Source organism: Aplidium turbinatum, chromosome 16, assembly GCF_918807975.1.
Source record: "Aplidium turbinatum chromosome 16, kaAplTurb1.1, whole genome shotgun sequence".
In the NCBI taxonomy this organism is placed as follows: domain Eukaryota; kingdom Metazoa; phylum Chordata; class Ascidiacea; order Aplousobranchia; family Polyclinidae; genus Aplidium; species Aplidium turbinatum.
In genome coordinates this window covers 7,389,182-7,415,798 of record NC_137487.1, presented here as the reverse complement: position 1 = coordinate 7,415,798, position 26,617 = coordinate 7,389,182, and the positions used below count along the sequence as shown (strand labels likewise).

The window sequence follows — 26,617 nt, the reverse complement described above, 5'->3', positions numbered from 1 at the left end:
TTTAGCGCAGATTCAACTATCAAGAAATAATCACGCAAGGCATGATGGAGTGCAATCACCACCCCAAGACCCAACAAGCGCTCTTGCACTACTCACAGGACAGACGAGAATATGAGACCCTTAACTCTGGTGAAACAATGGCCAAAAGGTTCACCTGGCGTGGGTTTGATGAGTGTGCAAATAAAAAAATGTTCATTTTTGAACAATGTTTTATTATCCATGCATATTTCATAATTTTTGGTCACTTCAGCTAAGTAAAATAAAATTGAAGTGAACTTACGACCATCAGCACTCTTGATAACGCACCATGGCCGATCTTCATAGCAACTGTCCATACAAATATTAAATATATCAGCTAAAGCTATGTGGGCTAATAAAGCTATAGCCTAAATATATGTTGTTTTTGTTTTGTAAATTTTTATTTTTTTTTTCCCTTTATATCTTAAATTTTTCTGAAGGTGTTGCGACCGTGCCAAATTTCTTTCAACTCAATAACTCACTTCGGTCTCAAGCACGTTTTAACGTTCGCGTTTTGTCGCTTCTACCCTTTTCTCGACCTTTGCTATGCTGACGTGTATTGTTTTGATATAATGGTCAGAAATAAAAACAACTGAACTGAACTGAACATAACTTATTCTATTGAATCTGGCAACTCTAAACAAAACTTCAGAAAAACGAAAACATGGTTTCGGGCTTCTGCTTTTTTAGTAGGCTAGAGCCGCTAGACTTCGAGTTCAATGACTTGACAGTGACTGACATGTCACTTTCACAGCTTGCTTGGGCTTGGCTAAGCTGACTTTGGACTTAATCTAGTATTATTGAATAGTTTGCAATAGGCCTATGTTAGACATTAAAAATGAGTTTCAGTGGTGAATATTCAGATGGATTAGCACCAATTTCGTTTTGTGCAATAAATTAATTCATAATTAATCAGGTAAATAAATTAATTCAATGCTGCTGATAAAAATCTCTTCTTTTGCTGCACATCATGTTTCCAAGCAACATTTCACTTTTGGAAAAAAATGTCTCCATTAAAATTTACTTGTGATAAAAGAATTTTGCATTAAATAGATTACATAACAAGAAGTGTTCTGATCCTGTAGCCAGGCCTTAAAACTCGTGTTTTTTTTTCGACAGCCAACGTAGCCTACCGAGAGCTTCTTCTCGGCGGCCAAATCTGCGTTCTTGGAGGCCAAAATACAATAACGATAGCACAAGTAAATAGCATTAAACTTGCAACAATGTTAAAATGATCACTTAGCGTTGTTGAAGTCTGGGCGACGTCCTGCAATAGAATCGTTGTACCACGCATTAAATGCTTTATCGGGATTGTAATCCGGTATCGCGGGACCATCTAACGACCCTAAATTGTTTTAACTGTCCGCAGCTCAATAAATTGTTTCAACTGCATACCGCCTTTCATAAAACCTGACCATTTATTCTGTTATGATGTCAACATTGAGGGTGTGAAGTCACTAACCCACAGCGTTCTCAACTATGAAGACACGTGTTTTATCCACGGATGTCAACTAACCTAGTTCTCCTTTTTAACAACGATTCAATGTCCGACAACATTGAATCGATATAAAAACGACAATATTGCCAGCCGATGTAAATTAGCACTTCGGATTAACACTTCGTTAAAATAAACATCGGGAATTGCAAACAAGACTTACAGCGCTGGTGATCGCAGCTGGATATATTCAATACAAAACAACAGTAGTGACTATGATGCGCTGACCTAATTCTGCGTCACTCTTTGATACTACATATTTTCGACATTTAATCCACAATCATTCTATTGCGAAATTAAATAATTGGCTAGAAGAAACCGGCGGCCAAACTTGGCCGACGGAGGAGGTAGCACAGGCGGTCATTCAAGCACTACCGTACTTAGCGGCCATGGCCGCGATGGCCGCCGGCTGCTTTAAGGCTTGTGTAGCCTACGGTATACCCTAACCTATATAGATAGACTATACCAGTATAACTAAATTTATGCAAGGCTTTGTGCTTTATTGTTCAGTAGTCTACCTGCTGCAATGTTAAGACATTAGCCTAGTCAACTGTTTTATTACAGTTCTACTTATCACATGTTTTTCAATATTTGAACACTTTTTGTTACTTGTAGCCTATTTCATTTAGTGTGTAGAATGTTTCTTTCAGCTAATATCCTTGAAAATTTTTTTTTACCTGAATCTAGGTATTGTTGATTAGTGCACTGTACAGTAGAATGTGCTATCACTGGACTAAGTTAGCTGAAGGGCAGTTGACATTGGAACTTGACAAGCTTTCTATCAAAGAAAGAGATGTGTTCTGTTCTTGCATTTTAACAAGATCATATGTAAGGTGAGTTGGAATATTCCTGCCACGGTTGATTTCAAATATTTTCATTTTTATTAATTAACTTCAATCAGTCATAAACCTTCAAAAAGCAAGCCTTAACAAGGCTTGTTTTATCAAATGCTATGATAGTATCATGTGTTTTGACATTCTGTGTGATCAAATACATTACAAGCTTAAATTCAAGGTAGTTTGTCAGATGAAGAATTTTTTTCCCAAATTTGGAGTAATTTTTAAATAGTGCCGGTAGGCTATATAACATTCAATTAAGTGCTGTATGTCGGCACAAAATAAAATCGCGTTAAAAGTGAATGGTACTTCGGTAGTTTTATTCCTAAGATTAACCTACACCCTAACTGATACTGTTGTGAATTGTGATGTTTTTTTCACTTTTGTTTGCAACCTTTGCTATCAATTAGCATTCTCCTCAACAATGTTAAGTTATTAATGAATTAAACTAATCTCCATTGATAAATGGTTGGTCATTGTTCAGGTTTTGTTTGTTTGCAGAGATCATAATTATCTTCGACACCATGATGATGAAAGCATAAGCAGCAGCTTTGATAATGAGGTATCCAAGCTTGGTTGTTCGTTGAACTATGATTACATGTTTAACTGTGATAATACTATGAATGTTTACCACTGCACTTAGTTGTTAGTTAACAATGTTGCATGACATGTAGACACTGCAAATTGGTTTAATTTGCTTTTCTTTCATTGATTCATACGCATACATAGGCGTCGAAATAGGGTGGGCGACGCCCATCCTGCCGTGAAACGAGGGTGGGCAAAATATGTTTCGCCCACCCTGTTTTCATGACACTTATGAAGTGTTCGTTACAATTAGGCTATTTCCGTTTTAGTTAAATGCTGAATTATCCAACCCACTGCAGCGCAACTTCTTGTTTCACGGTATGTCTCTCGCTAGGTATCCGACAGAACAAAGCAATTCCGCAAAAACGCTGCGTTGAAAAAAATGTAGTACTCACTGCATTGTTGTTGCTACCGCAACTGCCACACGCTGGCAATTCCTGGTGAAAGAAAGCTACATTTGATCTTTTTCTCCGAATGGTCTCACTTTCGTTACGTCACAGTCAAACTTCAGTTACGGGTCAGCGTAAGGGAATATGAATATGACATCATAATGAACATGACAATAAAATAACCAATACAAACTAAAGACGTAATGAAACTATCGCTTTTTACAAATCTTTGCTTTTTACCAGTGTTGACTAGGCTAGCGCCGTCAGTTTATTTTTTAGTTGATGGAAGTGATAGCGCGTCAAATATTTTGCCGATTTTAAGCGTCACGCGCTATGCGTTATTTTTTGTTTTCATGGAAAACCTGGTAGCCACTTTAACAAGTCGAAATTCTGCCACTAAACTTGACTAGAATGAAACCGCCAACCAATCATAAGCTACGGTTTAAGTGACGTAAAAAATGATGAAAAGAAAAGCGAAAAGAAGATGATAAGAAGATGATCGAAAAGAAGATCATAGAAAGCAAATTAAGTGTTGGATTTTTTGTCAGCTGGTTGGCTTAGGGGTTAGGGCTAGAAAGTAGTCATTTCATTGACGCGGGTTCGATTCCCACCACTGGTATTGCTCTTTTTCTTCTGTAATTACCAAATAAAGTTCAAAACAAGTCAAAGCCCTACTTTTGATCTGAAAATCGGTGATATTTCCTTCTCCCATGTATGAGTCGAATAACTTATTCCCGACACTACCATTCGATGATTCATCATCTAAGTATTGGCATTGACGTACGGCATTGAAATTTCAAAGTAGATCGTAGAGTAACTTACGCTGCTGGAATAGTCACGTAACTATTCAATTCATGGCAATATTTAGTAAACCAGCTAAATTGCGGTAGACGCGCTATTTTGAACGAGGTTTTCTCGCTGTGAAATCAATTATGATTCAACAGAACGCATTGTTTTGTTCGCAATGTGTGAGAATTAAATGGAAAACTGATAAAAGAAAAGGTGTTTAATGATCTTGGTCGCAGACTCGCAGCACGGTCGCACGCCTGCATTAACAACGTCTCTCACCGCTATTATCACCTAGCCTACATGACATCATTGTTTTATGCGGCCGCTAAGGTTTGACATCGACTTCAACGATCATGGAATGTTACGTAATAAGAACGATTATATCCTACACGCAAAAATAAAAAATTGATCTCTTAAAACAGCTCTTTTTCTACTGTTTTGTCTCGTGAGCTTTGCATATTGCTCAACAAGTGCATAAAGTTTAGAATTGACAAGATATCATTAAATTTGAAAATTAAGTTTGAATCAAGTGCTGCAAATAAACGTATTCCAAACTTTTACTTCGGCTGACGCCATTTCATACTCCGTGATCTACGTCGGCAATGATTTTGCCGCAGCAAGCATGCGTTCATTTTGAAAACAGCCGAGCTGGATACAACAGCTTGTCCCGTGTATAAGTCGAACCTGTCTTTTTGAGCTGCAAAGCACTTGCGAACATCTCCACCTATACTCGAGTAGGCCCTATATACGGTATTTGATAAAAGACTATGAAGACTTTCGATAAAAAACAGAAGAGAAAACACTTCGCCGATGTTAACGCTTTGAAGGCAAGTAATTAGCAAAACGAGCGAAACGAGGTTAATAAAACTGATAGCGGGTTTCCACTCTGCTTGAGATCATGATTTTTTGCGTTTTATTTCAATAACTTCACTGTCTTGATCGTTGTTATTCACTCGCACGAAAAGGAAAGGATTTGGCTTGTTTTCCAACTATTTCAATTATGCAACCAAGCAACCACACGGCATTTAACATAATCCATTAAAATTGAACATAAACTATAAGCTACAAACGTTTTCATGACGTCTTTGCCTCGTGTAATTTAAACGCCATGTGATGTGCCTTTCTCCTATGCTCTGCCGTTTCATTTTGCATTTCGTTTTTTCAATTCAGTGTTTAGATCAGTTATTCATTTTCAGTGTAGATATGATAAGCAGTTATTTTTTTGTTACTTGATAAGGGCTAACGTGTGTATGGCCGAAAACGTTTGTAGCTTATAGTTTATGTTCAATTTTAATGGATTATGTTAAATGTCGTGTGGTTGCTTGGTTGTATATGTCTGTGGTTGAAGAAAGTGACCTCTTTACCAAAATTGTATTTCAATTATGAGCTAACAATATCAAAATTTTTACGACTAGGCGTAGCCTACTGCATGCGTAAAACGTTTCAAGCAGCGTTTCTAATAAATTCGGCTTGCGACCTAGGTGTCAATATAAACAAGACAGTAAGCTTAATCAAAGACTATTTTAATTGAGTAAAATAGCGTTATGGTTATGACGTCATCACCTTTCTCGCCCTCTAAAGTTTTTTGAAAAGTCGGTGCCAATGATACAGTGTAATTACAAGATACATGCAATTGCTAAACCATATGGGTATATAGGGTGGTCCTTATTTTTCAATTTTGGAAAATTCAATGTCTGACCCTGCTAAAATGTGCTACTAGGTACAAAAACACTGTGTGTGAAATATTTTTAAAAAATATTGATGTTTAGAGGTTGCCCAAGAGCAATGAAAAATCACCATACACCACCCCCATAGAAGGAATGTTGTTCAGTTAATCATATTTAATTTACACCATTATTTTTCATAAATGAATTTCTAACAATGCTTTCTTATTTTCTAAACAGATTGTTTAGTTAAGTAGAAAATAAGGGCAAGTGTGTCTAAAAGTCGAAAAAAGGTGTACCTTCTAGAATCTAGATCAGTGGTTCTCAACCGGGGGTCCGTGAAGTGATTTCAAGGGGTCGGTTAAAGTTTCCGAGTTTTCAGCATGATTGATAAATTGTGAAATTTAAACAAATTTTGTGCTTTGTTTCTGTATTAGCCTACAGTGATTCTCCAACTGTAAGTTGCAACGCACTGGTGCGTCGTTTGAATTTGCAAAGGACATTGCACAAAGGTTTGGTTTCTTAACTAAAATATATCATATCAATGACTTAAACCTTTTAATAAGGCTATGTTGGCTATCTCCAACTTAATTCATTTGAAACAGCGGATTGTTGTTCAATGTTTAACTTAACATATATATAGCTGATAACATATAGTGCCAACATATAGCTCATAATTCATAACATAGTTTTGTCAATCTCATCAATCGTCAAGTGTGTTGCGCCATCTCGTATGGGTGAACTTATTGAAACCGCTGAGCGAGATGCAGGTTTACAAAAAGTCAAAAACTATTGTAAGAATGGATGAACTACTGTAAGAATGAAGAATCTACGTAAAAGCCTGGATTCTTGCTCCACTTGCCGTTAAAGCTCCCAACAGTGACCTGTGTGTTTTGAAGAGCTTGGTTGATTATAAGTGCATCAATAAAGGCATTTCAATGGTGACGGCTAAGAAGATGGCTGCCCATTTATGGTATTTATCGGAAGAGTTAGTGGGTCTTTCCCTGTTTGATGATGACATTCCAACAGATATGAAAGATGAGATGGTGCAAGCAATGTCCAGCCATGAAGGAGAAAGCCTGGTAAAACGGGTTACATTAGTATTGGGTAACCTTGAAGGAAAAATGTTATCATCATTCTTCACAACTAACACAATGTAACACATGGTCACTCTTCAAGAAACTGAACATTCCATACTCTTTCCTTCAACATCCAGCAACAGAGTGGGAGAAAGATCTTAATTTTCAAACCGCTAAAGCAACTGTAAAGTCTCTGGCTGTTACAAACGAGCATGCTGAAAGAGGAGTTGCTCTTCTGCAAGATTTCTCTGGACGTTTGACAAAAGATGAAGAACAATTACAATTCCTCCTGCAAGTCGTTTCTGATCAGCGCAAGAAATATCCACAAGCCCTCAAAAAGACCTCAATGCAACAATGATTAGTTGGTCACCATGACACTCTTGGTTGGCATATTGAATATGCTGTCTAACTAAGGACATGGACATTGCACAGTATAATATCCTAAATTAAGGGTATTAGAAATATAGAATATCGGTATATAACTATTTTGCTGTGTTATCAGTATGATTTATAGACTGAACAAAAACCTGTTGAACACTGTATAGTATTAATCAATACGTGTTTTGTGTTACTTTGTGATGGTTGATGTTCTTCTGATGAAAATCTATGACGCTAGGACTTTAAAGCATCAATTTATTAATAGTCCGTCGCCAAGCAGTTAGCTTGGCCCCCTCACAGTAAATAAAGAGATGCTAAAGTTCAAAATGTTGAATCAGAACAGGTCATGTGACTAGCCAGGCATACTCATTTCCCAAAATTTGCTACTTGCCTTTCATCGTTAGCACAGATAGCATGGACTGATGACTGCTATACAATCATGGAATGATGTAAAAGCACTTGTGCTCTATTTCTTTGACATCTAATATATGCACATTTTTCGCTATAAATTCCAAATTTCAATGGCTCTGGGCTACCTCTAAATACATGTATATATATTTTTTTTATATTTTACACAGAGTGTTTTTAAGCCGATGAGAACATTTTGGCATGGTCAGACCTGAAACTTTTACAAAAAAAAATTTACCCTCAAATAAGGACCACCCTAGGGTATAAATGGCAGTGTTAGCATATGAAATGTAATTCATAAGATATTTCTTTGACCATTTAATAGATATTTCTGCTATCAATTTGATTTAATATAGATTATGTTTAGGAAAACTCAACAGATGACGAAATAGACCACGATGCTCTCAAGCATCCCGGTGCATTAGAATCCACTGAAGCAAATCCTTGGATAGGTTTTGAAGGTATGTAATTACTTTATGTTTTAAATTATCACTGCATGGTGTAATAAGGCATTCTATGTAGTGTATGTAATAGTATATTATATATTATAAACAATGAAAACTATAATGAAAACTATTAATATATATATATTTTACTCACGGCGAGCTATAATAGAGGCCACCGCATCGTGCACGCACGAGATCTGACTGACGGCCTATATGCTTTGTGTAAAAAAACACGATTTTGTCACTTTTCTGGAACGTTATTGATAGTTAGGTGATGTTTCGTCAAAATTTATTAATTATTGTAATTAATATACAAACAATATCACATGGATATAAGTTGATCGTCATATGTTTTACTGTATTACAAATAGCATTTAGTAATAACAGCAGTTTTAGTAGTTTAGGTAAGCAAATGACAGTGGAATCGCTGCATAATGTTGATACTACCACAATTTCTACGAATCAGTTTTCTGCATTTCCCCTATTGACTTTAAACAGTAGGCCTATGTACTGTAATTCAAAAAATTCAAGTACTGGATGCATAAACTATAAAACCATTAACAGTATAAAAGCACAGAAAAATTTATACATGGTAGAAATAAAGTACTGAGCATCATACATATATGCAACTAATTTCCATGCAACATCAATAGCAATTTAAACAAAATCGTGCTGATCAATAGCTTTCAATTGAATCATGCCTTCACAGTATAATGCAGGTGAGCCGGAGGTTGCTCAAACTATATCGTTCGTTAGATCGTGCTGCAAAAGATCTTATGTGTTGGCCTTCTAGACAGATATTACATTCAACTGTTACTCTCCTATACAATCAGAAAATACAGTGAGATTAGAGCAGTAGAAACTAGTAAACAAAAATATGCCTGCTGGTAATTTTATCCAAGAATAGTTTTGAGTTTAGGCATATACACAAAACAATATGCATGTAAGCAGTTCTGGTCACATCAAAATGAGTCAGTGTTCACCCTCTGAATCTGATACATGGTTATCTCTGAGTCATCAGTTGATGGAGGGAGAGGCACCTGGTGTTGGTTGATCAGGATCGGCGTTGGTCTCTGTAGTTCATACCATTGATAGTGCGATGTTCTTCTGCCGTATACTCACTTACAAATGGTGAAATTCTGTTTTCATATTCATCTGACAGACAGAGCTATACTTCAAAACTTTAAGCTCAACTCTTCAAATATCAACAGTCAATAAATTAATCAATGAAGCCAGTCTGCCTAGCCCTAGAGTGACTGCCTAAAATGCAAAAACAATAAGGTTAAATAGAATATAAAGCTGTAATTTTACAAAATGAACGCGTAGGAGAGAAAGTCAAATGAGTCACAATTATATTGTGATTTACTACAATAGAACTATAGAAGTGGTTAATTTTAGATGGTGAATGAGTACTACTGATAAATGCAGCCATATATATAACGAAGTAGAAAATACTTACTAAATAGATACAGTAGAAATGTTGTTTAAAAACATTAAAAGTTGCATGGAAAGTAAAAGCTTATCTGGAAAAATATACAAATAAACTACAAGGCATTTCCACAACATCAGATCAGCTAAATAAAGATTCAAAGAAGCATTATGCCTTTAGCTATCAGCATGTATAGACTATATTCTATGAAAGTTTTAGCACTTTCAATGCACTTTCTTTTGAGCATCTGGGAGACTGCAACAGGGCATAGTTCTTTAAAAATACATTAGCCAATGTGCGACAATGAGACAATGTCATGAAAAAGCAATGTCGTTCAGATATGCTAAAACCTCAATTGCTAAGGTAACAGGGATCAGTTGTCAGTAGATGTTACAGAAAATATATTTCGCACTTATTCAGTGCATCGTCAGTTCTGATAAAGGGCAGTTAAAACCTACAAGTAATGTTTTAAACAACATTACAGTGACACAATAATGTCAAAACATGAGCGTAAAAAATTGAAAAAGCATAAGCGTAAATATTGAAAAAATGCTGAATGAAAACTAAACCAAGCCGGCAGTAAAGTAAATTACGTATCAAATATAAAATATAAACTAGAATTGATGAAAGAGCGATGAGCAAAGCCTGCAAATGTAGCGTTGTGACAAATTACGGCAAAGAAAATAAAGTATATGCGGAACACGGCAGTCAAAGGCAGTGATAAACAAACTAAGTACAGCGATAAATAATTAAATGGAGCGTCTTGGAAAACACAAAATGTAGCGTTGTGGAAAAAAGAGTAGGCAAAGACGGCAGTGAATAATAAGGCAGTAAAATATTAAAAAAATACCAAAAATGTAGTGGAGCGTCAAAAAGTTAAACTTGTGGCAGAATTAATTTTTGGATATTTATTTTGGCATGTATCCTATGTATCCATTTATCTTCACAAGCATCTAGATTATCAATATTGGGTTGTTCAACAAATGTGACATTGTAGCATTGGGAAAGTTGTGGTTCAGTACTTAGATCATGAAATACAGCAAAATGTTTTAATAACGCAGCCCTGTCATTATTAGAAGAAAAATCGAAAGTGTTCCAAGTTGCACGATGGCCTGACCAGCGAACCGAAAATTTATTAACCGTTTGTCCAACATATTGTTCATGGCAAAGTAAACATGTTGCTACATAAATCCCATAATTGCTGCAATTGAGTTCCTGTTTTAACTTAAAAAGTCTTTGCGGAGTGCTCAATGTCGTTGTACGTGAAACCATTGACAAACGATGATGACCATGGTTACCACACAACGCACAGCGACCACAAGGGGCAGAATAACCTCTTTGTAGAACAGAAGATTGGATTTTTTTTGATAGATCTTTGTAGTTTGTAACATAATTTCCAATTGTTTTTGGCCTTGTGTATGTGACCATGACATCAGGTTTAAGTTCCTTTTCTTTTTCACTCATTTTTAATAAAGCTGGGAAAGCAGTAGCCCACACAGTCTTGCTGTTTTTCTTTTGAGGTTTTGGTGGCCTAGGTCTGTCAGTCCAAGTTGAAGCAATTCCAATCATGTCATTTGTCATCGCGATAGGGAAATCTGACCTAGTAGCTTTTTCTTTGAGTCTTGACAAGCTGGAAATGTAATGTTCATGGCACTCATTCAGAAGACGCATTCGAATGGCTTCTCCGTATAATATGGATTTGAAGGTGGATATAGGGTGGTGCGACTTTCCATTTATGAAGCAACGATCTTTTGCTGTAGCTTTGACGAAATCTTCAGTGGTAAATTTAAACTTGTTACCATGGGTGATGCAATGATTGACATCTAAAAAAAATTCCACTGCGCCTGTCTCTTGAGAAGTATCAACCTGCCTGAATGTTAATTCAAGTCCAAATTTGGCGAAATTATCAATAAGCGCTAATTTTATATTATTAGTTGTTTCGAGTCCAAATGAAAGCCAAATGATGTCGTCGATGAATCTTTTGAAAATGCATGCTTGGTTAATAACTGTACACAGAGATTGCAGAATGAAATGCATAGTTATATTAGCAAGTGAAACTGAGTTGTTATCTCCAGTTATAATACCATCAGTTTGAGTGAAAAAATGCTCTTGATATTGAGTCACAACATTCATACAAAAATTATTTAAATCAACAATTGTTTTCTTAGCTTCAGCAGAAAATGTGGTGTGTGTGTTCAAAGCACTATACAAGGCAACATCAACGACTGAACGTTTAAGAGAAGGATAAAGTGATTTCACATCCGCCGCTACAATGTATAAGGGCGATTTCTTCAAAACGTTATCAATTGTACTTGAATTTGTACTCTGCCAGGACAATAGCTCCTCAATATAGTTTCTGCTATCCCTGCAGTATTCGTTCGGATTGGATTGGCAAAATTTGATGCTGATGGGTGCCAATAGGTTTTCAAGGAAAGCGGTGATGCGGGATGTAGTAATCATTCCAGCAGATTGAAGTAGACGTACTGGAATGTCTTTGACATTGACAGCGGATAAATTTTCCGAAATCAGTTTGTGCGTTTTGAAGAGAGGGTAACAGTAGGCTGGTTGATTATCCCGAAAATGTTTGGCATTTTTACCTGTCTCTCGATGGTAGGATGAACCTTTTAGTTTAAATTCGGTTGTATGGTATAGCAGATTATCGTCAACGACACCCAATTTATGCAATCTCAAGACAAAATCCTCGCAGTGCTTTCTAATTTGATCCATGTGTTTGTTAATGGTGGTGGGATTGTAGGGCAACGTTTGAAACTGCTTAAGTTGTTCTTGCAAAATTTGGTCATAATCCTGGTAATCAAGTAAAACAATTTTGCCGTCTTTGTCTGATTTGCAAATCACAATTTTTTTCTCAGACACCAATTTTCGAATTTTGTTAAGGCTGTTGCGCTGTGCAGTAGTGAGGTTATTGTGTTTGCGATAGCCTTGTTTGACCGCTGTTCCCAAATTTCTAAGTTTACTAAATGCCATGTTTACATACACTTTGGTTTTCTGGTGAATTTGATCTAACTGAGGTCTGGAAGTTTTAGTTATTTTGAGTTTTTTCGGTATAGCTGTTTGTTCAGTACTTTCATCAAAGAAAACGTCTTTCCACTCAACCCGCCTGATGTGTTGGTAGGCATTATACCATTCAGTGTTTTCAACTGTCTCTGTCCAGTTTGGGGTCGGTGCAAAATTTAAACCATTCATAAGTAAAAGTTTATCTTGATCATCTAGGCTAAGAGACGATTTATTCAAGATCAGATGATTGGCTCTATTCATGGCTTCCTGCATTGCCTTAAATTTGCGACGTGCACGGTATCTCTTTCTGTCATTGGCATTCTTGGAACTTTTAGTTTTTCTCACACTATTCCGGGTCAAAGCTTCTATGGTTGAATTTTGTTTAGACACCAACCAGTTGAATTTACGAATAAAACGAATAAAATAAAAAATAATAACGAATACGAATAAAACGAATTCGTTTTATTCGTTCAGATATGGATAGAAAGTTACAGGAAATAAATTTTCGACACATTTCACCAACAACACTTGTAAAAAAGATGTAACAAAATACACACCACTGTACAACACTATCCTTCGGACGTGTCAGACCACCTCGATTTAATTTATCAACATATGAACCAAATCTTTCATAATAGAAGTATGTGTCTTCTGCAATAGCATATCCATTCTTCAACTCAACATACCCAGCAATATAAACCATTGCAATTAAAACCTCTTCTGAAACTTTCCCTTCCAAAGCACATATGCTATCCAAAACTTCAAGCTCACTTTCTACAAGATCACGATTACAAGCGGCACAAACATGATCTTCGGCAACATCAAACTTTAAATCTAATTGCAGTGAAAGCTTCGCGTGTTGAATTCTTACCTTTTCCAAAACGGACTGAGCAGTAATGAAATAGGTACCTCCAGACCCTTGTCGAAGTTTACTGAAGCACTTTTCTAATGGGTCTGTTGTAAACCAGCCAAAGATTACAAAATCATTTCCACATGAAAGTAAATACTTTGCTAGATCTACAAAACCATGGCATATATGATACAAGAAGTTGGCAGTATCTACCGTTAACTGACGAATTCTGACTGAGCCAGTTTTCTTCATTTTTTCTGCCATGCTTGCAACATCTAGCAAAAACTGTAGCCTTGGGTCATCGGGTGACCGAATCACTGCCCTAGTTGGATCGTTAAATCTCACATTAGTACCAAGTTTTCTGACATTAAGAATCTTCCATAATTTAATGAAAATTTTGATAAAATTTGCTGTACCTGCAACAGGAAGATGTTTCAGTTTCGGATGGGTTTGTAAAGCGGCGACAGTTTCATCACAAAATACCTGCAGACAGGTTGACACCTTTTGCCTCTCAATTGGTTTTGGAGAAACAGCCACATTTGTTAACTTCGAAAGCTTCAGTAGATGATCTGTTTCCATTTCATGTAACCGCTTTAGATCACTCCACTTTGCAACCTGACGCTTACCATCAAATTCAAATTCCAGCTCGCCACACTTTTCAGTGAGCCAGTTATTTCGAATACATTTCATAACATGAACATAATCATACAGCAAAAATGTTCCTTCATCTTTGAGCCATGGTTTCCCCTTAATCGTGTTAAGTTTCCTAAAACATTTTTGGTTGGTTTTATGCCCATCTGCAATAATTGCTAAAATGTTTCCACCAGACTGATTGATACATTGCAAAACAGGATCACTTTGACTGATTAAAAAATCTGATGTCAAATTACTCACTGGTAGAACTTTTGCCAGGAACTCCGGACCACCAAACAAGCACTTTACCATCATCCCCAAAACAGTTTTTGCTAAGCATTCTGGATGATCTGCAGCTTTGCCGAATAGTGTGTCACCATGGTATGTGATCATAGATTTAATATATACTTCATCCCACAACAAAACACAGTTACGTTGACGCGCAGGTAAACCATCTAAAACATTTTTTAAGAAAGCCAAATCAGTTATGTTATCCTTTTTCGAAGTAATACGTGTCAGTGTACTAACACTCGGGAGCTTGTAATCTTCACGAAATCGGATGTATAATGATCTTGACAATGCGAAATATTTAAATGCTCTAGTGACTGAATCTGGTGAATAAATAGCTTTCCCAACTTTCTCTTTTCCCATGGCACTCAGTTGCTCAAAAATGATTTGGGTTTTGTGGTTTTGCTCTTTATGTTTTAAAAATCGAATAATTTCATGAAGAGTAGACCAACGACTGCAAGAAGTGACTCGGTTTGCTGAAAGTGTGTTAACTGTACATGAGGATCCACAGTGAAATGATTCATAGGTTAAATCACTTTTCATTTTTATTATGAAATGTGGTACACCTTGCATCATTTTTTTTGACTGAATAATTGTACTTTTATCATCACTGTATACAAATAATTCTGAATCATGTAACTTCTTCTCAACCTCATTCAGTGTAAGCATATCAGCCTTTTCAAACTCTGCGATCTCATCTGGCAAAACACTTCGAACACTGACAGAAGGTTGTGTTGTTTTTCTGCATTTGGGAGGAGGTGAGGACAAACAGCTTCTTGGAATATTGGGAAAGACACTTGGGGGTTCACTGGGGCGCAGTTTTCCACGACAAGCAACCATCTTGCAATCATCCGGCCAATGTTTGCTACAAATCGCTGTGTGTTTTGTTACTACTAAATTTGAACGCGGTATCATGGCTATCCATTTCTTTCTGTCTTCCTTATCCTGTGGTAACTTATATATGGACACAACAATCCCAGTAGACTTATAATTTGAATTGCAGTTTGGTATGCAACACTTTAAAGGCATTTTTTAAAACAGAGGAATTATCTTTCATGCAAATTAATCAGATTAGTAAATCTAAATAATATCAAACCATGCATGTTAACTACTCTCTACTGACATGCAGATCATGAATTCTCAAGATGTATGTACGGTATTGCAAAAATCAAAACATCTCGAGAAATAAATCAAAGCATAACAAATAAAGATCCCCCATCATGCATGTATTAAATAAAGATGCTACAAAACTGAACAGTTGTTGAAACTGGGCAGTCAATCTATTAAAAATTGTTGTACTACCAGTATAGCCTATTGAAAGTTAGTATTTAACTTAGTTAAGATTTGTTAGTTATCTACACAGTAAGTAATCCACACAAATTAATAATATTACATTCTACAAAGATTAGCTTTGGTACTGGTATGTAAGAAAATAAATGTAATATCAGTGAAGTAATTTTTTGTGAATATTGATATCTTATGTTATCTATAAGAAAATGGTGAGTGGACAGAAGACATGTTGCTGGCAAGCAAAAAAATACATGAAGGTTTGTAATATAAAGTACCGTACAGGTAAACATTTAGTATCAACATTCAAAATTGACTGAAGCTGTTAAACTAACTTACCAGTAGTGAGTAACATTGCATACAACTGAACATGTAAATGGAGATTTATTAAATATTAGGCCTACTCTATTTGCTAACTTTAATAAACCTGGAAGAAATACAATTTTCTACCTACTTTACCCACAACATGCTTCAAGGAAACTGGGCAAAAACTTAAAGGAAACATTGATTGGTAATGGCAGTTTGTTGTGAATTTTCTGTGTATCCAATGACTTCATGAACAGATAAAAGCTCCTTGAAACGAAAACATTGTAGCTTATACCTAATTTTGTTAAACTAAGCTGCATAACTGTAACTGCTTCAGCTTTTCATAAAGTTTGTAAGTTGTAACTAAACTTCTACTTTCTGGCAAAGATGCATAGTTAGTGAACAAGTTAAGGAAAATATGAAAAATAAGTTCAGTAAAACTAGAACCTTAGCATAACGAATAGACTATAGATGAGACATCTTCCTCCCAACTGATTAAGTTCAGAATCGGCCGTCAGTCAGTTTGAAGTACGCGCGATGACGTGACCTCTACTAGAGGGCGCCATGATTTTATTGCACTGATAAGTTCTTAGAGTCGAAATGTTCAGCGGTGTCTCTGTCTGCAGTAAATATAATATGTAGATTATGTAGTAACATTATATACAGTAAAATGCTTTATTTATCTTTTTGTAATACTTTAGTATATAGTTTTTAAAATTCCCATGACTTGGTTATTATTCTCTGCATGTCATTGTGTTTGATCTTGAGATTTCTTTTTGTGGTAATTGTCTTCAAGGCACTATGCATTGCAGTTGTTCGTGCATGCAATATTTAAAATATTTACGTACAGTATACGACTTTCTACTCAGTATCCCAATATTGTCGTGGGAGGTTTACACCAGTTTTTATTTCACCACCGTCTAGATCAGCGGTCCTCAACCTTTTTGTCATTGCATATTTTAAAGCGTGAATTTTGAGCTAAGGTTTGTTTTTTTCAGTGCTTGTAGTTTTTTGATTGCATCTTAATCTTTTTCAAACGTATGCTACCTTGCATCAATGCACAGTTGGCCTTATTTATGTGGAAAAATCAAGAGATTGCATTACTCGATTTTTTTTTGTGTTTTTCATTTCCCTTTCGTGGTTGAATTATGCAGATTCTACTGTATGGATGGGTAGCTAGTAAATTCATTCAGTTATGTTTAGTACATAATTTCATTGTTTTTCTCAAGCTATATTAGCCCTAAGCTGTACGGCAATCAATTGCATGAATATTTCTATGTTCAGGTGAATTTGCAGGAGATGAAGCTTTAATGAAACAAATGGGCCTTCCCGTTCGGTGGAAGGAAACCAGATGTGTTGCTAATGTGAGCCATAACGTTTAAGTTATACTGCGTTTTCTTTGTCATCTATATTTACAGTGTGACTTCATTTCTGCTTTTGGCGTATTAAGAAATTATTTTCTGTTGTAAAGTGAATAAATATTGTCAATCATGGGTGGTTTGTGCTCTCCTGCTCTTGTATGATTCTTAAAATGGTGCCAATTCGGCACCGCTCAAGACTAGAGTATGGGACTGTGCTTTTGGCAGGACATTTCATGATCTGCTTGAATGTGGATACAAAGATTGGCTTCTCTGTCTTTTCGTTCACTTAATTCAAACCTTCAAATCTTGCCTGGATATGACAAAAAAAGGAATCTGGGTTAAAACTGGCCACTTGTAGTTTTGTTAGTTTTTTCATAGCTTGTTGTCATTTTATCTGTAGGCCTATTGTTGTTCAACAATTCAACATACCATGTTAACGTCTAAGCTTCTTCAAGTAGATATAGGTTTCATTCTATGGTTAATCTTGAGTACTAATTTTAGTTCTTTGCCTTGAGGTATGATTTGCTGATCATTGCACTTGTTGCAGAAGTCCGATCGAAAAAGGAAGGCTCATGATGACGGAGATGATGCAAGTTCTGATGACAATGAGGCAATTAAAAAGCAAGACAGCGATGGTTAGCAATTTACACATCAACTGAATTATTTTGTGGAATCCATCCAAGTTTTTGTTCACAATTTCGACCAAGATTTTTGTTTTCAGTCATATAGTCACAAATTTTAATTAACAATTTAAAGACCGATACACTTTTTGTATCTACACAGCCATAATGCCCACTGCATGTTTAAAATCTCCCGGAGGTTGAGTGTAATAAGCGATTAAAAGCGATAATTTAATGTAGCATCAATAAAACTTCGTCATCGGTAATTTTTGCCAATTCTTTCGCATTTTTCGCGTTGTTGTCAGTTGCTATTGTGATGTAATATCACTGGTTTAAATTGGAAACTTGTCTAACAAACAATGTCACTGATGTTTTTAGAAAAACCCCAAGGTAATCTTGAGGAAAGTTGGATAGACTATTGGAAAACTATGGGCCCAGAGCTCGTGTTACAACGTTGGTCAAGTCAAACTGCATTAGATCATGAATCCGATGACCATGCCTGCAGAAAGTGAGTTAAAATAAGCCTTGTGCAACAATTTAAAGTACACAATGGTCCATGGTAGCCATGAGTGCACTGTGGGTTATCTATAGAAGAGTACGCGTTGCTTATCAATTGTAATCCGTTAAATTCCTATCTTCCGGAGTTTTGAATAGTATATATATACTGAAATTTGCAAATCTTTATGGTTGCTGTCTCAACTGTGTGAACAGTGTGATCAGTGAAGTTTTATTTTGTATTTACTCAGCGGACAGGACATCAAAGATGAAGAAAACGTAATTAACAAAACGGAAGAAAATTTACAAGATTTGTCCCTACAAGATTGTACAGACTCACCTTGGTTTCAACAGCCCCCAAATTCTATTAAAAGCTCATCACGCCTCTTAAATCAATGGCGCATTCACTGTGACAAACAGTACAGGTTTTATAGAAATTGGTTCATGTCGTGGTGCGAATCAACACAAGAACGCAAAGAATTGCTTCAGTTTGAAGATAACTTTGCGGCAGGAGACTACAGTACTGATGATAAACGTGTCGATAAGAATGAAGAGAATTGTTTCGCCGACGCTTTTGTGCCCTGTGCAGATGGCGAAGCAAACACCACCTCTGCGTCTTCCAACACAGCGAAACCAAATGACAAAACAAGTCAGTCTATTACTGTTTCAAAATTGCCCGAAGAATTATCTTCGAACAGCAGGAGCCACGAAGATGATGAAGATCCAAATAAGAATAATCCTAAGGAGGTTAAACTTAAGAGCGTACACGAAATGGACCTGGAGGAAAGCCAAGAGGAAGTTTTACGAACTATTTTTAGTGGGGATCATCTAAAGACAATTAATTTAAAAAAAAGTGAAGACAATTCAAGCATAGGTGAAACTGACGGCCAAGAAGACTCATCGCTGGAACACATGGATTTCCCGACTGTTTGCTCTGCAATTGGCTTCAAGCTTCACTCTGAAAGCAAAGGTATTGAATTTTAACATCTTACATTTTGGAAAGCGTTCTGGCTTTCCAGGCATTACATTGCGTTCTTCAACTCATTGCAATACTTGTATTGTCTGTTGCCATTAGTTTCTTGAGTACAGTACTAATATTAACTGGCACTAAAATTGTGCAAATGTCAAGTCCCTACTGTTCTGAATTATCTGCAAGATGGAGTATTGGTTGTAAGAATAATTAATTTGTTTCACCATCCAGCTCTTCGTCTTTCCGTCCACTGTTTTGAGAGTTTGTTTTGTACCACATTTAGACTATTTGTAACATGCAGTAGAAAACATTTAGTAAATCTTTGTTTTTTCGTTTAGGACAAAAGAGAAAAATAAAGGAAACAAAAACCACATACGTGCAAAGGACCTTTCAGAAACGTGTCAAGTATTTCAAAGAACATTCTGTTAAACTGGTAAAAAAATGTTGAATGAATTGCATATGACGATATGGTCCATAAAGTAGTTTTGTGATGCAGTAGTCTATCCACAATGCATTTAGTTTGTGTATGAAATCGAAGCTGACTGGCTGATAGATGTGAACAAGACAGCTTGACATATATTCAGACTCACTACCACTCATTTTAGAACGCACAAGTTTTGTTGATGCATATTTTTTGTATGTATGCTTTGTAAAAGTTCAAAAATTGTACTCACTTCAGAGAAAGGTGCTAAAATACTTTTAGTGTCATGTCAAACAACAAAGCAGCCATGATTGCTTATCATTTTTCTGTTCAAAGATCGCAAAGGAATCCTTATTGTGATAAAGACGGCATACTTTGTGTGTTGTTTGTTAAGCCATTGCGAGCGCTTCTGCATTACTTTCTTGTGCTTCTGTTACCTCAAACAACACATTGAAACTGTTATCGCCATAACGTTTTGCTTAAAATAGTTTTCCGGTGTCTGGTCCTAAGGTAAACAATATTATCTGGTTTACAAAAGTATTGAAATTGTGTTTTCGAATTTTGTAGCGGACACATATCAAGTTTGACAGCAATGGAAGTCCATTTACTGTGAAGAAAAGCAAGACACTGCACAAAGTGAAAGATTTTTTAGAGCTTGCTTCACAACTTGAAGATCAAGGTAGGCGACGTGATACCATAAAAAAAATTGAATAACCCTTCATAAAAACTCACTGACTGATATTTTTGGCGTAAACAAAGAAATATTCTTTCAACGTTTAGTCGAGTGTTTTAGAATTAAGTTTCTGAGTAATGGTTTTGTTATAAGCGTACGATCGGCAACAAATTAATCAAAACAGCACAGAATCTGAGAAGTTTCGATATTCATTTGGATTCTTGCGTTTCACCAAAATTAACTGACAATCAGAATAAAATGTTAACGCTAACGAAATCTAAAACAATAGTTTCGAATTTCTCGACACGAAATTGTGCTCATCAAGGGAAATGATAGACTGCACCCGGAGAAACGTTAGTTGCAGCCAATACTAAAAACTATTGAGATAAATCAAACCGGAAAAAGCTACGTAAAACTATCAGAACATCAATGTCACTAACTTTTTGACACATGTATTCAATTCTTTTTTGATTTGACAATGGCTTATTGTTGCGCCGAAAACGTTCGACTGAGTCCGAACGTTGAGTTTGTTGTAGTTTTTAATAATATCGACCAATCCAATCACTTTGTCCGGCCCTAGCTGTGAGGAAACAAAATTGTCCTTTTATTATCAGCCTCTAAATTCACTCATCTACAGATACCGAAGAAGATGATGATCTAATTCCGTACGAGCGTCTTGTGGAGGAAAGCGATTCATCCAACCGGTTAACCGACGGATCACTTGAAGATCCGTCAAGTAACTCGCGTGACGTTGTTGCCAAAGATGGCGACAGCTTTCCAACCAACAGCTCAACTGGCAGTCACGATTCGTTCAGTGCCGACGTGGAAGGCAAATATTTTTGTCATTTTCACTTACAGAAAGCTTTGGTAGAGAGTTTGCTTTATTGTGCCACGTACAATCGTACATACAAAACAAAGTAACTTCAATGGGTTTAACATATTTTATTTCTACAATTTGGGTAGAGAGGTAACTTTTTTAAACCATAAACAGACATAACTCAGTAACAGTTAAATGTAAAGTTCAACAAGGCAATGTTAAATGTAGTGTTGTTGCTGAGTTATGTCTGTTTATTTTATTTTGATCACACAAGGAAAATATACAACAAAATTAATATAAACTTTCAAACGCTTTCAGTACGTCCTTGTGTCCTCAACAGAAATAGGATGATGCACATCCGCACTATACATATCTGGCAGTAGTTGATTATTATCCATTACATGCAATTGAAGCATGCATAGAGTATTACTCCAAAGTCTGCTGTTTTAATGTGGAAGCTTTTCTTAGCTCCACAACAACGGATGTCCTGGCGTCGTACTAAGCCTTAGTAACTAAGACATCGTTTTTGTTTCATTTTGTTTAATTTGAATTTTATCTACAGATAGCTTTTCTGTGAAAACGGAAGAAACCGTTAAGTTGCCAGCTGCAAAAAAGAAAAAGAAGAGAAAGCGAAAACGCAGCGAGCCATTAACGAAGCCTTCAGGAATGCCAGAGGAAATTAAGGACAATCCAGCCATGAAAAAGTACTGGGCGCAAAGATACAAATTGTTCTCCAGATTTGACGACGGAGTACGATTGGATCAAGGTAGAGAACAATCCCATGCGTTCCATTTACGTGTAGACTGCTTCTTTTATAAGCTAATTATCACCTAATTGCTGAGAATCGATAAGGTCTAAATTACTGGAACACCTATCCAAAGAAGTGCATTCTTTCCACAGTCGAGTACCCGCATGGTTTAGGTTGTAGTGTAGAATTAGCATTCATAGCGGATATGATAGAAGCCGCTGATTAATATTTAAATCAACCGAAATACCTACGGCTGAACAACATGGTTTGCTGTATTGGCTTGACTTCATCGAATTTTTAACCGTTCAGCTGCGTCTTATCGATATATACCGGTAGCGTATTTGTAATCTGTTGGTCGCTGCAGCAGATGGGGTGTTTTGCCGGGTGGATGCTTTCATATAAGACAATTTTCCCTATGAACCAGCTGTCTGGAGTCATTGTGACCCTTCTACTAATGGCAGAGGTGGAAATCAAACCCACGTCATTGAGATGACTACTTTCCCAACCCATTACCCTCAAACCGCTTGACCACGCTGACGACGGCGAAACGTTCACTTGATTTACTTTCTATCAGAAAGATTTCGAGAAGAACGCTCACAATATAATGTGCACAAGTCACTATCACGTGGTTAACAAACCTCATCTGCCCAGCGACCGGCAGATGGCAAATACGCATACCGGTACCCTCAAGCGAAGTAGTCTACACTTTTCCCAAAACAGATTATATAACATTAAAACTTAGGATTTTCATCGATTTATTGATTGTTTTTGTTGGCCCTAACCGGTTAATTGCAACCACTACAAAAACAAAATTTTCTCCCCCAAAATTTTCATTTCATGTTTTTTTATAAAAAGATTTTTGAAGCTGTATAGCGGCATTTAACTGGACAGCCAGAACTCTTCCAAAAAAAGTTTTAATTGAAGTTCTCTTTTATAAAAGAATTTTTAAAGATGTAAAGAGGCATTTACCAAAAAAATGGAGTTGTTGCTAAACTGAGTGTGATTCCGTTAAACGTTCGCTGACGTTAACTGTTTGTGTTGACGAGACTAACGAAACCATTTTACTTATGTTCCTCTGTGCCTTTGTCATTGAAGTCAACCTTCAGTCCTTTTACCATGAAATATTGATGCTGTGCCTTGGTTAAGACCAGTCGGTAGAACGCTCATGTTTCTGTAGGGGATTATCCGCGCCAGTTATGTTTCTTATAATGTGAATGCGGCTAGATGTTGTTTTGAATGCACATTGCACAAATATAAATTACCTCACGTCCATGGCAATTACAGTAAATTGGTAGGGGTTTTGTACAGATTTGGTTTAAAGGAGCAGTTTGCCAATATTTTTTTCTCTGTTTTTTAAACTTATTTCAAGGATTTATTGCATTTTAACAAGTTTAATTGTCCAGAATCCTGGTATTCAGTCACCCCGGAGAAGATAGCCGAACATATCGCTGAAAGATGCCGATGTGACATCATAGTCGACGCGTTTTGCGGTGTCGGCGGCAACTCCATTCAATTTGCTTTCACATGTGAAAGAGGTAAGTCATGCTCACGTGATCATGACATCACTTGTGATTAATTTAGCCAGTTAAACAGTTGGTCCGTTTTTGTTTTTATTTTTTTTAAGGGAAGTTCTTTAGTTTGAATTTCTGTTAAAGAAAATATCTTATTTTCATAAATTTCTTTATAGGTTTGATATAGTATAATAATAGATTGAGTTTCGCTTTTAGCAGCATGATCGTTGCTTATTTCACAATGTAGATACTACGACCGGTTTAGGTTAAAACTGGTGGTTAGTATCTACTTATTGTATAGAATAATAAGTTTAATCTCTAATTTGGCAAATGATTAGCACTGACTAATGACTATGGACCTTTTGTTGTTCCTGTGTCAAAAATAGAGCTTAGGCATTGTGTTTGCTTTAGGCATTGTGTTTGTTTTAGGCATTGTGTTTGTTTTAAAACCTCTAATACGTCTCCGATTGTTAGTCATAGCGATCGATATCGATCCTGTCAAGATATCGTACGCCAGGCACAACGCTTCCGTATACGGGGTGGATGACAGGATTGAGTTTCTTTGTGGGGATTTCTTCCAGCTTGCCCACCGCCTGACTGCCGACGTTGTGTTTTTGAGGTGAGTTGGCAACGTCAGCAACATTTACTTATGACAACACAACAAAGTTCTTGGTTTTGTCAAGTCAAATGTATTCGTAACTTGTAACTTGACTTGCAACAACCTACATCCAATGTTCAATTTTTTAAAGTTTAGTAAAATTGGCATTTTCAGTCTTGCAAACGCTTGGATGTGCAAATATGCAATATTTGTGCAATATTTATGACGTATCAACTTCTAGCCCGCCTTGGGGAGGACCGGAATATATCCACAAAGAAGTTTTCAGCATTGAAGACATGGAGGATTTCGGAAGCAAAGCGTTCCATTTTGGGAGAAAAATTAATCAGAATGTCGCTTTTTTCTTACCCAGAAATGCGTGTGTGGAAGAGGTACGTGCAGTAATACTCTGGCGTAAAATTGTTAAAATTTATGTTGTTTTTTTTGCCACTAATCTTTGTGCTTGCCCAGACGTAGTTCACCATCTTTCAAGTCCCGATGACCATTTTACAGCCGTCCAACTAATATGCAGTTGTTATATTGAGTTTTCAAGCAGACAGAGCTCGTTTTTGTTCGGTTAGGCTACCGCGTAAAATGTCTGCCAGAACCCTTTTTTTTTCTTTTGGTGGAACATACTGAAATATCAAATTAATTTTCGCATTTCTTGAAGAATTGTCCCACGCTCATTGTTTTGAAGTAATAGAAACATGGTAATTTGTGCACCCCTTCATTTTATCCCGCTTGTCAGTGATGTTTCGTGTTTTTGTTTGTAAGTGCGACCTTCAAAACATAGGCTACGCAGCCGGCTTTTAGGCTGCCATTACAATAAGTCAACTTCTCAAGCATTCTTTGTTTGAAATTCTTTTCTGACAATCCTCGTAACCTCTTGTGTTCTTCCAGTTGGTCGCTTTAGCTGGACATGGGAATCGAGTAGAAATTGAACAGAATCTACTGAATAACAAAGTGAAAACTCTAACTGCCTATTATGGAGAAGAGCTCATCGACTGGGGGCAGTCTATGCAAAATCATGAAGACGGTTCGGCTGAAGATCGATTAGACGACACCGGGTACACGGCCGATTCGGAACCTCAGAGTGCGACATTTTTCGATTCAAAACTTTCTACTCAGTCAGATATTCAACCACGAGATGACGATAAAGAGCCACTAACTTGCGTTTACAATGCTAGTGAAGCCGAAATATTTGGGTAGCGTTGCTGCTTTGTGGATTACTTTGATAACTTCTGTTCTGTGGATTGCAATGTTCGGCTATCTGGCAATAAACTGTTTTACTGAATGATTAGGGTTCTAAAGTCTGGTGTTGCAGGCAGCATATTAAAGGATTTTACGTGGTCTTGCAAAGCAACCAAAGTTTTGCACTTTTCAATCGGACTTTTACAGATTTGACCCATTTGTGTAGACTCGTTCAGTTGATTTTGATTGTGGTCCTCGCTACCACAATAAATACACAAACACAAAAAAGTGTAAAAAATGAAGAATCTCCTAATGTCGATGCGTAGAGCAAATACCAGGCAAGCTAAAAACCAATCTCGGTTAATCAAGTATGACGTGGGGCTAATTTTCCTGTTTTGCTTCACTTCTTACGCGGGTGTCAAAAAAATCCGTTTTACACTTCACATTTCAATTTCGTGATATTGATTGAATTTTTATCCTCGGACTGAGAAAGCTTAATCCTGACAGTTTTGCACAGGTAGAGGCTTTGAACCACTGACGCAGGCTCGGTCATCGAGATTGACAGTGAACATTCCGATTATTGAAGTGAGTTGTCCGCGAATTATTCCAACCACTTAGGTGCCTTTTAATGCAGAGCCATCCCTGAAATGCGTTGCCCAAGCGTACACCCGAGTGCCAAACCTAATCAGCTTGATCTTAGGGTTTACTTCTTACACAAAGCATGAGTCATGTCTTACGTCTGCAATATTGTAAAGGAAACCGGCAACTGCTGTTTGATCCAAAATGGTGCTTAGCAGGAAAAATCAAAAAAAAATATTGACAGAGTGAAAAATATAAAAAAGATCAAATGTGGCTGCACAAATGTCCTTAAAGCTTTGCTTCCCGTAATAAAATGAGTTTTGTAATGCTCAGTTTTTCTGTTGCATCATTTTCTTGTTTTGATATTTTTTGATATCTTTTAGAGAACTTTTTGAAAACACTAAATTCCGAAAGAAATGCTACATTATGACTACAAAAAAAATAGGCATTGAGGTTAAAAGAATTTCTAGTGGGCTACAGAAAGATAAAGTTTATTTACGACACCACATTATACCATCGTATTATTTTAATCAGATCCCGCCAATTTATTTTTTAAACAGTAAATTTTAATTGAACCGCTTTTATATTAACTAAACGCTTTATGATGTAAAATTGACAGAAAGTAACTCCAGCTCATTTTGCAATTTGAAACTTGAAAGGTTCAAAGCAGTTTCCGCGTAGGTTATTTCGCGCGTTAGTTGCCCATTATTGGAAGCGTATTCGTTATTATAGAAATTCAGC

The 26,617-nt window shown here is 36.5% G+C and overlaps 1 protein-coding gene across 1 annotated transcript; it reads left to right on the top strand.

Moving 5' to 3' along the window:
- Nucleotides 1–2,210: 2,210 nt before the first annotated feature.
- On the top strand, nt 2,211–25,610 carry LOC145785384 (uncharacterized). The gene is made up of 15 exons (XM_082597039.1): nt 2,211–2,346; nt 2,851–2,911; nt 8,009–8,102; nt 17,180–17,259; nt 17,804–17,891; nt 18,255–18,384; nt 18,623–19,341; nt 19,680–19,774; nt 20,330–20,441; nt 21,073–21,264; nt 21,815–22,018; nt 23,404–23,535; nt 23,986–24,130; nt 24,351–24,498; nt 25,007–25,610. Exons 1-15 carry the CDS (start codon nt 2,231–2,233, stop codon nt 25,313–25,315), a joined length of 2,625 nt encoding a protein of 874 aa, XP_082453165.1. The 5' UTR covers nt 2,211–2,230; the 3' UTR covers nt 25,316–25,610.
- The last annotated feature ends 1,007 nt before the right edge of the window (nt 25,611–26,617 follow it).

Excerpts from the sequence above, each read along its gene's own strand:
- LOC145785384 (XM_082597039.1), top strand. The coding sequence starts at position 2,231 with ATGTGCTATCACTGGACTAAGTTAGCTGAAGGGCAGTTGACATTGGAA. Across the intron at positions 17,892-18,254 it reads TAAAAAGCAAGACAGCGATG|AAAAACCCCAAGGTAATCTT; the intron begins GTTAGCAATTTA and ends TGATGTTTTTAG. Across the intron at positions 24,131-24,350 it reads GCCGACGTTGTGTTTTTGAG|CCCGCCTTGGGGAGGACCGG; the intron begins GTGAGTTGGCAA and ends ATCAACTTCTAG.